The 15,725-nt window shown below is 45.5% G+C and overlaps 1 protein-coding gene across 2 annotated transcripts; it reads right to left on the bottom strand.

Annotated features, from left to right (window-relative positions):
- Positions 1 to 3,793: 3,793 nt before the first annotated feature.
- On the bottom strand, positions 3,794 to 14,125 carry LOC128331732 (leukocyte immunoglobulin-like receptor subfamily A member 1). 2 transcript variants are annotated; one of them, XM_053265523.1, is made up of 6 exons: positions 13,780 to 14,125; positions 9,428 to 9,715; positions 7,742 to 8,032; positions 7,336 to 7,626; positions 5,535 to 5,825; positions 3,794 to 4,233 (listed from the first exon to the last, which is right to left on the bottom strand). In XM_053265523.1, the coding sequence occupies exons 1-6, from the start codon at positions 14,057 to 14,059 to the stop codon at positions 4,121 to 4,123; spliced, it is 1,554 nt and encodes a 517-aa protein (XP_053121498.1). In that variant the 5' UTR covers positions 14,060 to 14,125; the 3' UTR covers positions 3,794 to 4,120. The 2 variants fall into 2 exon arrangements, with proteins under 2 accessions (XP_053121498.1, XP_053121500.1); XM_053265525.1 differs by lacking the exon at positions 13,780 to 14,125 and adding an exon at positions 13,284 to 13,383.
- Between the last annotated feature and the right edge of the window lie 1,600 nt (positions 14,126 to 15,725).

The raw sequence follows: 15,725 nt of genomic DNA, 5'->3' as shown, positions 1-15,725 counted from the left end.
TGACCTTCATGAATTGTCTAGTAATGTGATTTACCATTTACTTTTTCTTTTGTATGCTAGCTTATATCTATACCACCAATATAACTGGATAACACAGATAAATTTAATATATAACTAAGTGAATTCACAAATTACTTCATTAAACAGTTACTGAGATGCTAGACTGATCATATATATGACTAAATAAAAGTTAAACATGGAAAAGCTATATTTGTTCAGTTGCTGAAAACTTCTTACAACTACCCTAGTATAGAACTGTAGCTTGCACAGAATCTTAACTGGTGGTGCAACACAAAGAGGCAATAATGTGTCAGTGAACAGCACATATAGAAGCAACATTGATGGTTCTATATTATAAACTGATTATTTTTTTAATGCATTGCTGGAGGCAGCAGGAGGAAGTAGTTTGATGTGCATAGTTTTCCATTAGGATCTCTGGGGTTTATGTGAAGTTTATTTGTGTAGCAAACATCTTGCAGATGTGGCATACCAACTTCTGCAGTATTTGAAATTTAAAATAGATATCTGTTGAAAATGAGCGCATTAAAAAAAAATCTGTGCATTCTTTAAAGATCTCTATCTTGACTGTTGTCTCACAACCAGTCTTGGAGACTGCTATGTGTTACCTGTAAAGAAATTACTATCACTCCAAGTGCCTTAGGACCACCAATGTGCACTTCTGATACTGAAGGTGAATTACGTGGATTTTATTTCTGTACCATTTTATTTACATAGTTCCACCCTGAGGTGTCAGATATCATGGAAACTGGGAGGCATCTAGGACATCTAGGAGTTTCTGTGTAATTTATCAAGTGATTGAAAAAGCTGTGTGTTGGTTTACTCCCCACTTGCTTGAGCAGTGTTCCAGCTGCCGGCTTGTTTCCTTCAGAGAAGATCCTTCTTTGTAGAAATAACATTGGCAAGAGATTTAAAACGTATATAGAGTGAAGATCTATAGGTGCATACCAGAAGTTGGGAACAAGGTGGCAGTTGCTCTGCTGTTTTTGGCAGCCACATCTAACTTCTTCCCTGAGCATGCACAAGCATTTGCACATCTGGCTGCCATCTTGCTCCCTAGGCAAGTTACTTCCCTGCTGTGCCATTAGGTGTGGCTTGTATTCCTTGTAAATCTAGGAGTAGGCAGCTGTGGTGTGTGTGTGTGTGTGTGTGTGTGTGTGTGGGATCTTGATTATGGAAGTTGGCTGTGTGTCAGGATGGGACAGGTGTCTTGTGTGTGTGCTGCAGTAGTATTTAGGAACATAGAAAGCTGCCATATACTGAGTCAGACCATTGGTCTATCTAGCTCAGTATTGTCTACCCAGTCTGGCAGCGGCTTCTCCCAGGTTGCAGGCAGGAGTCTCTTGCAGCCCTATCTTGGAGATGCTGCCATGGAGGGAACTTGGGACCTAGATACTCTTCCCAGAGTGGCTCCACCACCTGAGGGGAATATCTCCCAGTGCTCACACTTCTAGTCTCCCATTCAAATGCAAACCAGGGTGGACCCTGCTTAGCTAAGGGTGGCGGGGGGGGCGGCGGGGGGGCGCAATTTCAGTGCTTGCCCTGGGCGCTGTTTTCCCTAGTTACGCCTCTGGTGCCGTCAAGTCGATTTCAACTTCTAGAGCCCACAGAGCCCTGTGGTTTTCTTTGGTAGAATATAGGAGGGGTTTACCATTGCCTCCTCCCACGCAGTATAAAATGATGCCTTTCAGCATCTTCCTATATTGCTGCTGCCCGATCAGTAGTGAAGCCAGACTGGGGGCGGCCCGTGTCTGGCCGCAGCAGCAGCCCCACTCGCCCCGCCCCATATGTCTGAAGTCAGATGCAGGGATTAGCTATGCCCCCATGTCTGATGTCAGATGTGGGGGGCGTGGTCTGGCTCCCAAACAGGGCTGCGTGGCCCCATTCAGGAGTTAGATCCAGGCCAGCGCTGTTCGCAGTGTGGCCAGGAGTGGCTCTTCCCTGCCTTAAAGCCGCTCCTGGCCGCAATACGAATGCAGCGCCATCCATTTAACTCCCGAAATGGGACTGTGCGGCCCCACTCGGGAGCTAAATGAGCGAAGGGCATGTTGGGGCTGCGAGGCGCATCCCCTGAGGGGTGGCGGCCCAAGTTCTTTGAACCTGGTCATTCAATGGTGGCTACACCCCTATGCCCGATATAGTAGCAGCAGGGATTTGAACTAGCAAACTTCTGCTTGTTAGTCAAGCACTTAATTATCTCCCTGGGTAAGGGCAAGAGGTGATGACCAAGACAGGGGAGGTGAGGCTATGCTACTTTCACTCTGATAAAACAACAACAAATAAGGTGGATCCCTGTCCCCAAAGTGTAGGGCAAGGGGAGACAGCTGCCGTGGGGGGGGGGGCCCACAGGCAAGTCACATGACTGACTCCCCCAGCTGCACACCTGCCTGGGCTTCCTTCCGTTGTATTCATCCCCTGAAACTGATGTGAGTGTTAAGACCTGGAGCTACCAGAACAGCATGTCTTTCTCTAGTACCATTAAATGACTTGCATCGTCCACAATTTACAAAACCTTTAAAAAAAAAATTTAGGATGATGTTATATTACTCTGCTGTTTGTTACCACTATTCACCCTCATTTAAGATTTGTTTACTTCATGAGCTGAGCTTCAGTGAGGGGGGGCATTTTAAAATCTTGTCTCTGGACCCACTCCAACCTTGCTACACTCCTGTTCACAGTGATGAGATTTCCATCATGAAGCACAACTAGATCACAGCTGAGCATTTTCAGAGTCTTTCCTTACACACATGTAAATTATAATCATGTTCAATCCTTCTTGGGTTCACAGAGGACAAGGTTTCCACAACACACGTGACTTGACTTCCTGACAGGCTTGAGCCCTAAAACCACTCATTTCAGAAACTAAACACTACCCCCCCTCTCTCCCCCACCCCATGTATTCATATTGATAAATGCTCTATTCTTCGCTTCCTAGTTGTGGACTAGTGCATTTCTCACCAAAACAAGGGCATGCAGAGGGCAGGTGTCATGACAGAGTAATGCTGGCCTCCCTAACGACTGGTGTGATTTTTCCACACGGAGAGAGAGAGAGAGAGAGAGAGAGAGATTAAAACAAACAATGCAGGAAGTTGACAGTAGCGTCATCTGCTAGGGATGTGCACAAACCGGTTCGGAGACCCTTTTATGGACTTTTGAAATTCAAATTGGTATACAAGTCCGGCAGTTCGGCTGGTTCAAAAGTGGGGTGTTACATTTAAGGACTAGGGTGGATGCTTTCCCCTCCACCGCCACATTTCCCCCACTGGCACCGTGGTATACAACGGTCCTGCGGGGCAGTAGCATAGCGCCTTGCCGCCCCGGTGTATGGCAGACCAGAAGTGCCCGGTGCATGTGCACATGTCACACTCACACACCGGGCACTCCTGGTCTGCTGCACATTGGGGTGGCAAGGAGATATGCTGCTGCCCCGCAGGACCATTTTACATCACAGCGCTGGCGAGGAAAATGCGGTGAGGGGGTAAGAGCACCCTCCCTGGTCCTTAAATATACCCCCCCCCATCTTCAAACCGGCAGTCGCCGGTTCTGTGCACATCCCTATCATCTGCCACTGTGCCACAAATCATGTAACTCTCGTGGCTGTGTTTTCTATGTACAGATTTCCTGCAATCAGCTATCAGTTCACATCCAAAGCCAGTCCCACCTTCTTGAATCGAAGAAAAGGAAAGAAAATCACAAAGCAGAACCCATAATACTTAAGGAAATCACATGGTATGGATTTTATTGCCATTCTATAACAGATGGAACAGAAGATCGATAATGCAAATGCATTATCTGAACTTGATGCAAGTGTAAATACTCTAAGTTGCATTGAAGGCATCTGAGAGGAAAACTTTGGGGAGTGGGGGTCTCAAGAGTCTCTAATTGTAGCTAAAGAGGTTGTGCTATTTGGACAGTTTTGGGACAAATTGCATTTCCAGATGAGGAGAAATCCTATTTGAAAATGGAAGCTGTTTTCCAAGTCAAGGTGTAATACTGGTCTTCCCAAAGTTGCTTGACAACCTTTGCAACAAGAGCAGAAAAATGGGGAAAAGTGGTTGTCATGTAGTGCTGAAGAAAAATGACATTTGCTTTTTAGTATATCTTATTCAATGGTGCTTCCATTTTGCAATATATATATGAGGAGTAGAAAGGTCAGACCACCAATGGCAAAACGAATGATGTTGCTGTGAGTGTAGTCAGCCGTAACTTCAGTCTCTGGAATGAAAGGAGGAACTCATGATCAGTGCACACAAGGAGATTGACATGGAGATGGTAATCCAGTGATTACACCCATGATCTAGCCCAAAAGAACAGACCACACAAGGATCAGTGCTCTCCATGGACACATATCTGACTGTCTTTATGTGCTCACCGGACAAAGGCAATGTTGAACCAAGGAGATATCATACTTCCCACCCACCCCCAACCCCAGGCTTTTAACTGAATTTTAATACTTTAATGTGTGTTCTCTTCTGAGATTGTGTTACTTGTTTTGTGAATTTTAACTGGTTTTATATTTGCTGTGTTTTTTAACTTTTACACCAGATAGATAGAGAGAGAGAGAGACAGATAGACAGATGTTCTACATAGCAGCAATTCCTATGATGGTGGTGGTAGTGATGGTGGCATGTTTATGGGGCTAATGGGTAGGACTGCAATGCACAAAAATCATGCTATCTTGGCACAGAAAACTTGAAGCTTTGTTGGGCCTCCTAAAATACATTCATGCTGTGCAACCACAGCAAGCTGAGCAGACAGATTAACCAAGTAAGCAAGAACAAACACATCAAGAAACTCAATATTCCAGCACAGGAGCAAAGCAGGTGGAGCATATTGAGAGTCGAACAAGGAAGGGGCCAGGAAGGAGATGGACGTGGGATGGTTTTGAAGGAAATCAGCAAATGGGGGAGGAAGTGAAATCCTTAGGCCTGATCTTTGAGTCTGGCTTAATAGCCATCCCTCTACTTTTCTGCCACTTTGGCCACTGTCCCCTTCTATGAAAACATTGCATGAACTTGATTTCCTCATATCAGGCCACAGAAGAAAGACGACTGTAGAACTTCTTGGCTGCACTTTGAAATTAATCGACTGGTGGCATTCATCGCCGGTATCCAACCAGTACAGATTCATTAAGCTTCAAAGACCTCCTAAACTGGAGAGGAGAGCTGGTCTTGTGGTAGCAAGCATGACTTGTCCCCATAGCTAAGCAGGGTCTGCCCTGGTTGCAGATGAATGGGAGGCTAAAAGTGTGAGCACTGTAAGATATTCCCTTCAGGGGATGGAGCCGCTCTGGGAAGAGCATCTAGGTTCCAAGTTCCCTCCCTGGCTTCTCCAAGATAGGGCTGAGAGAAATTCCTGCCTGCAACCTTGGAGAAGCCTCTGCCAGTCTGTGAAGACAATTGTGAGCTAGATAGACCAATGGTCTGATTCGGTATATGGCAGCTTCCTATGTTCCTAAACTAAATTACATGGCAAACATTAAGAGCACCAGGAGAACATGAAGTAATATACAACACCTGAGACCAGAAGTTCCAGGGGGTCACTGGGTGCTGAAAACACAAAAAGTGAATGAAACAATGCATAGCTGCAGGTATAGTTCCCTTTGTGCTCCAAACTGATGTTGGTAATCCAAAATTCACCCCTATCATAGTTAGACTTCATGGGCCACTTTGCTCTTTGGTCTCCAGCTTTTTGGAGAATAAAGTTTGCAGGTCCCTCTTGAATTTCACACTGGATCTTGACTTGTCCCCTAAGGGCAACTGAGCCACCGGAGCTGATAGAGATGGCAGGTCTGGGTAAGCTGGGATCTGCGCACAGAAGGAAACAGGAAGTGAGATACTGTGACCACCACATGAGTAGGTCCTTGATGTAGCAGGGAGCTACATCAGAGAGCCCTTGAACACAACCAATTTTGTCTGCAAAAGCTATGTACCTTATATCAGTACTTGCGTCATCTTTAAACACATCTTTGACCTGCGCTAGAGATTCTCTAGACTTTAATATATGCATGACGAGGTTCACAGTAGTTTTTAAAAGGCAATGGTTTGAAGAGGGGCAAGTTTCTCTGCTCTACTTTAGCATATCACAAGTACTCACGAGCACTCACAGCATATCACAAGCATATCACGGTGATCCTAGTGAGAGAGTTAACTAGAACTGCTGAGCTTCACGGAACTGGTTGTGAGAACACACATTTCCCAGGCAATCCTGATCAAACCACTGCGGTTAAACTGCATTTAAACAAGACAGATAGCCAGGAGCTGGTCCTAGTTATCTATCCTGGTTAAATGCAGTTTTGCCATACCGGTTGTGCCCAAGATATCTGCATTCTCACAACCAGCTCCATATTATTTTTATTTATTTATTTATTTATTAAACTTCTATACCGCCCAAACTTTCGTCTCTGGGCAGTTAACATAAAACAATTAAAACACATATAAAAAGTTAAAACAATGCAACAATTTAAAATCAGCCATAAAATTAAAACAGACAGTTTTAAAAAGCTGGGAAAGCTTGGGTGAAAAGATGGGTTTTCAGATATTTTTTAAAAATTGCCAGAGATCAGGAGGATCCTATCTCGGCAGGAAGCACATTCCACAATCTCGGGTTCATCCTGGTTAACTCTTTGATCAGGATCATTGTGACTGTGAGAACACAGCCTAATTTGCATAACACATGTTTTGGATTGTCTCTAGTTAAATGATCACACCAGCATTCAGATAAGCCTTAAAATAAACTATAGTGTCACAATAGTTTGCAGCTCCCATCCAGAGAATACACTGCAAGGTGAGTTTGCATTCCTAGGGCATTATATTGACAATTATTGAAGACATATAAGCAAGAGAAAATGCTTGTATAAAAATACTTGTTTACTTAAATGGATTCTAGCACAACATATATAGAACATAAATCATGGATAAAGCATAAGACATAAAGACAATTGATTACAAAGGGATTTACATGAAGACTTAAGAAAAGGATGAGTGATTTTATTCTTAATATCCATGATCTACATGCCCTTAGCAAAATTCAGCACAAAACTACTAGAAATGTTATGAGATAAACAGATAACCGGAGGTGGGACACCATGGAACTGGCTTTTCTGTTTTCGCAGGCAAAGACCAAAACATGGGAAAGGTCTTATTTGCAGACTGACATCTACTCTCAGTTCTCTTTCCTTTATGTACCATCTGTGTGGTCAGTCCTCACACTGAACCTTGTGAACATAATCCTGTTCATTATAAGCTTGGATGGAAAAATCACACCTAAATAGATCCTCACGAGTTTTTGTCTGTGGCATGCTGCATTTCTACCCACCTAAAATCAATAGCTTCATAGGGTTGCTAGGCTCTGAGATTAAAAACTCTGATGGGGGTCTATAGATGCAATGGTACTCTCCCCCGTGATTTGAGCCCACCCTATTGATGGAGAAATTGGCCATCACGCCGTCATCTGGCTTCACTGATCGTAGTGTCATCCAGTCTCCGGTTTTATAAAGATAGAACGTCTTGATCAGAACTTCAACCCAGCAATGAATGGTGATATTGCTTCCCAGGAGTGCAATCCTGCTGGGGCTCAGGGAGATATTTGGTCTGGGAAGATCAGGATCTGTGAGCAGAAGGAAGATAGCTTAGTATCCTGACCCAGCCTGGGCCGGTAACCAATCCCATCACTTGTTATGCAAACCAATCCCATCACCTGTTATGCAAACCAATCCCGTTACCTGTTATGAGCAATTCCACCAAATCACTGGGCTGTGAGATGACATAAGGTTTTGACTTGAGGCAGTAATTGCAGCTGTAGCTCCCTCCATGCTCAAAGTTTGCACTGCTGATGGAGAACTTGGCCAGAGTCCCGTTAGTCTCCATGGGATGATAAATCATCTGGTCTCCTGGCTTTTGGAGATAAAAATTCTTGGCCCTATCTTGGCTTTTGCAATAGATAGTGACATTTCCTCCAAGAGTGACTAGTTCAGTGGGGTGCAGAGAGATAGTGGGTTTGGCTAAATCAGGATCTGTGAAAAGGAAAATATGGGATAGTAGATATAGGCATTCACACACATTCATTTCCTGTCAACACCCTGTGCATTCATTAGAAGGAGTACATCCCATTGGTATAACGATTAAAACTCTGGACTGTGAATCCACACTCTGGACTGTGCTATCTTTGGTGGTACTTCATGGGACATTTTTATGAATGAGTTCATAGCTCAGGATAGAGGATCTGCTTTGCATGCAGAAGGTCCCAGTTTCATTGCACACCCAGGCCGCAATAATGAGAGGACATCTAAGATTGGAAGAACTAGGGCCACTTTTATTAATTAAATTTAAAATTAACCTGCAACGAGGAACATACCCATGTGGGTCATTCTCATAAGGAGGACTGCCCACAGCAAGGCGAAGAATTGGGTGTTGATTCAGCCCAACTCCAGGTCCAGACATCCTCACCACCGCAAGGTTTTATCCCCTCTGTGGGGAGGCCAGCCAGCCCCACCCCACCCAGGCCACAAAACTCTGAGTGGTGAGCCCAGCCAGCCTCCGAGTAGGGGCAGATCCCAGCCCAAGGGCCACAAAACCCACAAGGGCTGTTCCTCGGCTTCCTACTTGCCTTAATCGGTCCTCCAGTCAAACACCAATTTGAGACAGCCTACCCCAACATGCACTCACCTGCAAAGTGACCGAACATCCTAAACAATGAAACCCTACCAGGAGACTCAGTGAGAAATAGGCGAAAAAATGCCACCCCCAAAGCCAATTGGGTGTGACCCCAAAAATTCCTCCTTGGTCCCCAAAAGGCAACCAGCTAACCCTCACTGAAATGGGATGGGCAGGTGAGTGCTTTGCCCCAGAGCAACTGAGCCTCAGTGAAGTGGGCCAGCCGCTTATGCCGCTGTTCCCCCGCTCCCATTGGCTGGCTACTATCACAAGCTAGGGGAAACAAAATGGCGGCCCCCATGCCCATTGATGGGGCTGGGTGCACAACTCTGCCCCCCGCTTTATTGCGAAGCACGGCAGCGGAAAGAGATCACCCCTGGCATCTCCAGGTCGAACTGGGGAAGTCTACAACGCTGGAGAGCTGCTGTTAGTTGGAGTATACAGAGTTGTTGCATGGCCCAATGGTCTGATTCTGGGCGAGGCAGCTTCATATGTACCTAAGGATGCAGAAGGACAAGGTACCACTTGTACTCCCTCAGTTCTCATAGAGTTTTGCCCATATCAGTATAAACACTGAAATTTTCAGTTGCCCCAAATAGAGGGGAACACCAATTTAAATAGCTACCTTTCTTAGCCATTTTACTGGACTTTCCTGTGGAAATTATCTTAATCTGAATCAGAATAGGACAACAAAGGTATACCAGGTTGGATCACTACATTTTAAGTCTGAGGGGGTGCTGGGTTAGAACCCTCACCTATTATCAACAGGTCGACCTCATCACTGGGCATTGAAATGAAAAACCCTGTTCGGGGTCTGTATTTGCAGTGGTAGTTCCTTCCATCCTCCCGATCAACTTTGGTTAAGGAGAAGTTAGCCAAACCCCCAGATGTCTCCATCATGTTTGGAACATTCTTATCTCCAACCTTAACAAGATAGAACTTTATGGTTGGACCTTGGACCCAGCACTGAATGGTGATATTGCTTCCCAAAACTGCCATCCTGCTAGGGCTGAAATTGATTTGGGGCCTGGGTAGGTCAGGATCTGTGAACAGAAAAATTTAGCTTAGTGTCCATGATGCCATTAGCTCTTTTCATGCTCTATGAATTATAACATGTTGCAGCCAGACACGATATGACTAGCCAAGCTTCTGAAACCTGGAGTCAAGATTTCCACATTGTACCACCGGAATTCCTTCCTTCTGTGCCATCGATCCGCCCAGTCACAGGGCCTTTGCTTTATTTCCTTAATCCCATTCCTGTTTCAGTTGTGCCTATAATTTCCACAAATGTAAATTGAATCCCATAGATTTTAAATTTGTGGAATTTGTGAGCAAATTTAAAACCATTTGCCGCTTTCCAAATTTTGGTGTCATTGCCCACTGTAGATGATTTTAAAATAAAATGTGGGAGGCAGGGAGGGAGGGAGAGGAGAGCACACACAAAGAGAACAGAGCAATAAAAAACAAGACAGATTTCATCCAACTGGCACATTAAAAGCCTACCTATTGAAAAATGACTTAACTCCACAGGAAAAAGCAGGGTCTTCCAGAGGCATAGGTGCAACCACAGGGCCCTCTCCCACATAGCAATAGCAATAGCACTTACATTTATATACCGCTTTATAGCCAGAGCTCTCTAAGCGGTTTACAATGATTTAGCATATTGCCCCCAACATTCTGGGTACTCATTTTACTGATCTCGGAAGGATGGAAGGCTGAGTCAACCTTGAGCCCCTGGTCAGGATCGAACTTGTAACCTTCTGGTTACAGGGCGGCAGTTTTACCACTGTGCCACCATCCCCATCATATGAACAGCAGAAGTCTGCAGGATGTGGTGGAGAGCCCACCCACCCACCTAGCAAGTCTTTATGGGAAGTTTCATAAACTAGAAGGAGACTAGGATACTATGGTAAGAGAAAGGAGATGATTACTCATGTGAGATGAAAGGGGAAGTATCTGGGTATCTAGAAATCACTGGTACTACCCCACCACCACCACCACCACCATCATTCCAGTTAGTTTTCTTCCTGTGAATCATTCCAGTTAGTTTTCTTCCTGTGAATTTCCAGATTGCATCTTTACCACAGAATAAGCCGTGCTGAGAGGGTGCAAGCTTGCATTGAAAAATGGCCAGTGCGGAAAGGGTTAAGAATCCCTCTTCCACCCTCCACCACCTTCCACTTAAAACCACAGCACCCTGGGGCTGCGCTTTGTTTAAAAACACACCAAGGGTTCATTGCATATCTCTGCATGTAAGATGCACCATTTCCTAGGGGTGTGCATTTTGGAATTTTCTTGTTTTGATTTGTATCCGAATTGAAACATCCCCGTTTTGTTTTGTACCCAAATTTTCTGAATCCGAATCAGCCCTGTTTTGTTTTGTAGCCAAATTTTCCAAATCCGAATCGATTTGGATTTTTAAAAAGGGTCCCAGGGCAAAAAGAGTGGGTGGTGGTGGTAGTGTCCAATGGGTGGAAGCTACCACCCAAATTTCAAAGGAATTAGGCAAAGGGCTGATTTTTTTGTTGTGATTTTTTTTTTTAAGTTTACACATCTTTAAGAATTTTTCCATAGGGAATAATGGGGATTCCAGCAAATGTATCGCTTCAAATCAAGGGGAAAGGGATGACCCAGAGCAGAGTGTGGTGGGTGGTAGTGCCCAATGGGGGCAGGGAAACTTCCAGAATTATTTCAAAGGAATTGGGCAAAGGGCTGATCTTTTGTGATTTGTTGAAGTTTACGTGTCTTTAAGATTTCTCCTATAGGGAATAATAGAGGTTTCAGCAGCCCCATAATTCCACTTGGGGGGCACTGGGGTTGCCCAGAGCGAGGGGTTGTGTAGTGCACACAGGGTGCCAACCACCCCCATACCCACAAGCCTGTGGGGTACTGGGTTTTGTTGTTTCTGAGGTGTTCATTGTAGATTCTCTGGTAGCATATGAGATTTTCAGTGAAAAACAAGAATCCACTCTCATATGCTACCAGAGAATCTACACTCAGAACACCACAGAAACAGCAGAACCCAGCACCCCATGGGTTAGCAACCCTTCCCCTGGCCAATGTGGGGTCAGTAAAGAGTGGGAAGAAGCAAAAGAGCCAATGGGGAACAAGGAGGGAATTGTCAGCAGGTCAGCCCATGATTTAGGTCACTGATCAGAAGGCTGGAAGGGTGGGAAATTCAAAGAGATGTCAAATACAAAATGGAGAATGACTCAGAGATCACCACAAAATGGAGGTCCGAAACAACAAAATGTTTTGTAGCCGAAAGAGGGACGTTTTGTTTTGTATACAAAACTTTTGGATCTGGAAAATGGGTGTTGTGTTTTGTCTACAAAACACCCGAAACAGGCTGTTTTGGGTACAAAGCGTTTTGTATCCAAAACGTTTCGCACACCCCTACCATTTCCATTCATCCTGCATGCATGGGGCTGGCTGTCCTCACCTAGAGTGGTGCAACATCTTAGGTTTACAGTCCCATTGCTACAACACTGTGACACAAGGAGGCTATTCACACGAGCATGCAAAACCAGGCCAAGGGAGCCCAGCCCGGTTTTGCACACTCGTGTGAACCGCCGGGATCGGGCCCGATCTCGGCGGCTACACGGCGGCAAACCCGCCTGCAAAGCCTTTCTCTTAAATGAGATTAAGGAAGCGAGCATGCCCTTAACCTCATTTAACTGATCATGTCTGACACACTCACAGCTGAAACACTCGGTGGGGAGGGATCCCAATAATGCACCACACACGCGTGCGGTGCATTATTGGAGCTCTGGGTGGTGGGGTGACCCATGGAGGTACGGCCCAGCACCCCGACCCTGGGAGCTACAGCGGGAGCCACTGCTCATCTGGGCAGGCGATCCACCCACCCAGGGATGAAGAGCTGCTTGTCTGCGGGGAGGGTGGGTCTAACCTGCTCTCCCCGCAGACCTGTATGGAGCTCTTCTTACTGATTGTGAGAAGAGCTCCAAGGTGTTCTTTGATGCAAGGGCACTTGCACCTGAATGCCTCCTAGTGGCAGCCTGCCACACCCTCCCATCACCAGCACCACCTTCCTGCTGCCACTGCCGGGCATGGGGCCCACCTGCCTTCGTGGCCCCGCCAACCATGACATCAGCTGGTGACATCATCGTGCCATGACATCATTAGACCACGTTGTGGCCAGCAAAGAGAGACATGGTGGGCAGCACATGAGTGCAGCACATGAGTGCAGTGGCAGTGGTTGCTGCCCCAGATCTCGTGACGGGGCCAACGTCAACCTCAGTATGCCATTGTAGGAGACTATAGAGAAAACAGAGAGAGAGAGAGAGAGAGAGAGAGAGAGAAACAAGCAATAGGAGAGGGAGGAGGAGGTGCAGGAGGGATAAATGTTGTGTTTGGTGGGGAGAAATTGTTGGTGGGGGCAAGGCCCCACCTGCCCATGGTGACCAATCTCCATTGTCTCTAGGGATGTGCACAGAACCATCTGGCCTGGTTCGGTTCGAGGCTGGACCGGCCTCGAACAGAACTGGGCCAGTTCGGTCTAGCACCCCACAAACCCCTGCCCCCAATCTGGTCTGGTCTGGGGGGGGGTTGTTTCATGAATGTTAAATACTTAAAAAAAAATTAAATTACCTTTAAAATGATTGTCGAGGCAGCAGGGGGATGCGCAGAGGTTTCCACTCCCCCCACCGGGCCTTCAAAGTACACCCCTCGGGCCTTTTAGGCCTGTTTTTCCGCCCGTTCAGGCCTTGCTAAAAATGGTGCAGCGGTCAAAATGGTGGCCGCTGCACATGCACGAAAGGCCTCTGCGAGGCCTGGCATGACCCACGACCTCATAGAGGCCATTTGAGCATGCGTGGTGGGCATTTTTGTTTTGGCGTCCATTTTTTAAAAAACAAAAATGGCTGCCGCGCATGCGGGGTGATTTTGGTTCTGGGGGCTATCGAGCTGGATGGTGTTTCGTCCAGGGGTTGAACCATCAAACCCCCAAACCAAAACCACAAACCCCCAAACCTGTCTGCACATCCCTAATTGTCTCCACAATTTCCTCCTCACACCACAGACCACAACAGTGGCTTCTGAATGCTCTGCTGAGGTGTTGAGCAAGACCTTCAGCTGTGTCTCTTACCCATTATCAACAGCTCCACAGGTTTGCTGGTTTGGGACCAGGACTCCTTGCGCCAGTCATAATACAAACAGGAGTACTTCCCTCTATCCTCTCTGCTCACATTAAAGATATGGAAAGCAACAGATCCTAGGTTCTCCTTTTTGGCAGTTGTGTTCTGGCCATCTTTCTCCAGCTCGTAATGCACTGGGTAGAATAATGGACCTTCACAGATTATGGTTGCTTTTCCTCCCAGAGAGACTCCCCAGCCAGGATCCAAGGAGATGAAGGGAGCAGGAGGCATCTCGCTGGATCAACAAAGAAGCAAGAAGAAAATCATGTCTGCTGGAGTTGGAGTTCTAGTGCATCGACCTTTTGCATCAACTATCCTAATGACCACTAGGGGCATTGGGAGTAGAGACAGTGAGTAAGGGTCTCCCTATCAGTCCCTGCTCTATGACCCCTGATTTGACTTTTCAGCACTTCCTGTGCTGAGTCATAATCCTTCCTTTCCTCCTAGAGAAAAGATGGAAACATCTCTCTCTCTCCCTCCTTACCTATTCATTATGTTGTCATTTAGATTAGGATTAGGTCTTTCCTATCCAAGTGTACTTAACCAATAAATACTTAGTATTTAGCTCTACATGAATCTCCATGTGTTTTCTCTCAATAGCTACAACATCTAAACCATCCTCTGCTACCTATTCTGTAACTAGATTGTGCGCTCCGCTGTTTACCTACTGGGAGTAAAATTAACAACTCCCAATAATGTCTTGACAGGTGTCAAGGGGAGACACTGCAAAAGATACCCCATCTCTGGGTTACCGTATCTCAGCTCATGAAGCCGAGGGAATTCTTCTTATGAATGCATGGAAGCAAAACAAGAACAATTTAATCATATCGATATCTCAGTAGTATGCCAAAGTTGTTTTTATTGATGCATTTCATTTTAAAAGACTATTTTCATGTCAGCTATTGACTTATTTGTGCACTTCTGCCCTGTTCTTTCTTTGAACAGGTGAAGGACAGCTCGCGCCTCCTTCCCAGGCCATCTTCCATCCTATAGTAATAATATTGAGCAATTGAAGCACTTTCATAGCGCTCAGAGCACTTCATATACATCATTTTTCTCAGAGTCCTCTCTTTTGTTCACCCTCATCATCACAGGCAGATATATGTATGCTCAACTTTAAGTATACATTGATGGGATCTGAGCTGTCAGTGACTGACCAGGAGAGGGATCTTGGGGTCGTGGTGCACAGCTCATGGAAAGTGTCGACTCAATGTGCAGCAGCTGTGACAAAGGCCAATTCCATGCTAGGGATCATTAGGAAGGGGATTAAAAATAAAAATGCTAATATTATAATGCCCTTATACAAAACTATGGTGCGGCTACACCTGGAGTACCACGTACAGCTTTGGTCACCGTATCTAAAGAAGGACATTGTAGAACTGGAAAAGGTTCAGAAGAGGGCAACCAAGATGATCAGGGGCCTAGAGCACCTTTCTTATGAGGAAAGGCTACAACACCAGGGGCTATTTAGTTTAGAAAAAAGACAACTGCGGGGAGACATGATAGAGGTCTACAAAATCATGCATGGAGTGGAGAAAGTGGATAGAGAGAAATTCTTCTCCCTTTCACATAACACTAGAACCAGGGTCATCCCATGAAATCGACTGCCAGGAAATTTAGGACCAGCAAATGGAAGTATTTTTTTCACACAACGCATAAGCAACTTGTGGAATTCTCTGCTACAAGATGTGGTGACAGCCAACAACCTGGTCATCATAGACCAATTTGCATCAGTGAAAGCAAGGAAGTTCCAGTTATAATTTTCAGGCATATCATAATTTGTTAATTAAAAGATTAACCAGCTTGACTTGTACTTTTGTAATTTTTGTATTTTTGTAATTTTTGTATTTTTTGTAATTTTTGTAATTTTTGAGGTAATGTTATGGTAAAATACAAG

This window comes from Hemicordylus capensis, chromosome 6 (genome assembly GCF_027244095.1).
Source record: "Hemicordylus capensis ecotype Gifberg chromosome 6, rHemCap1.1.pri, whole genome shotgun sequence".
Lineage (NCBI taxonomy): Eukaryota > Metazoa > Chordata > Lepidosauria > Squamata > Cordylidae > Hemicordylus > Hemicordylus capensis.
Note: the sequence above shows the minus strand (reverse complement) of the source record. Positions and strands in the feature narration are given on the sequence as shown.

Coding starts and splice junctions, on each gene's coding strand:
- LOC128331732 (XM_053265523.1), bottom strand. CDS start 14,059: ATGCCTCCTGCTCCCTTCATCTCCTTGGATCCTGGCTGGGGAGTCTCT. Junction 5,826..7,335: donor TATGAAGCTATTGATTTTAG/GTGGGTAGAAAT, acceptor TTCTGTGCGCAG/ATCCCAGCTTACCCAGACCT. Junction 4,234..5,534: donor CCTGGAACTTCTGGTCTCAG/GTGTTGTATATT, acceptor CTTTCATTCCAG/AGACTGAAGTTACGGCTGAC.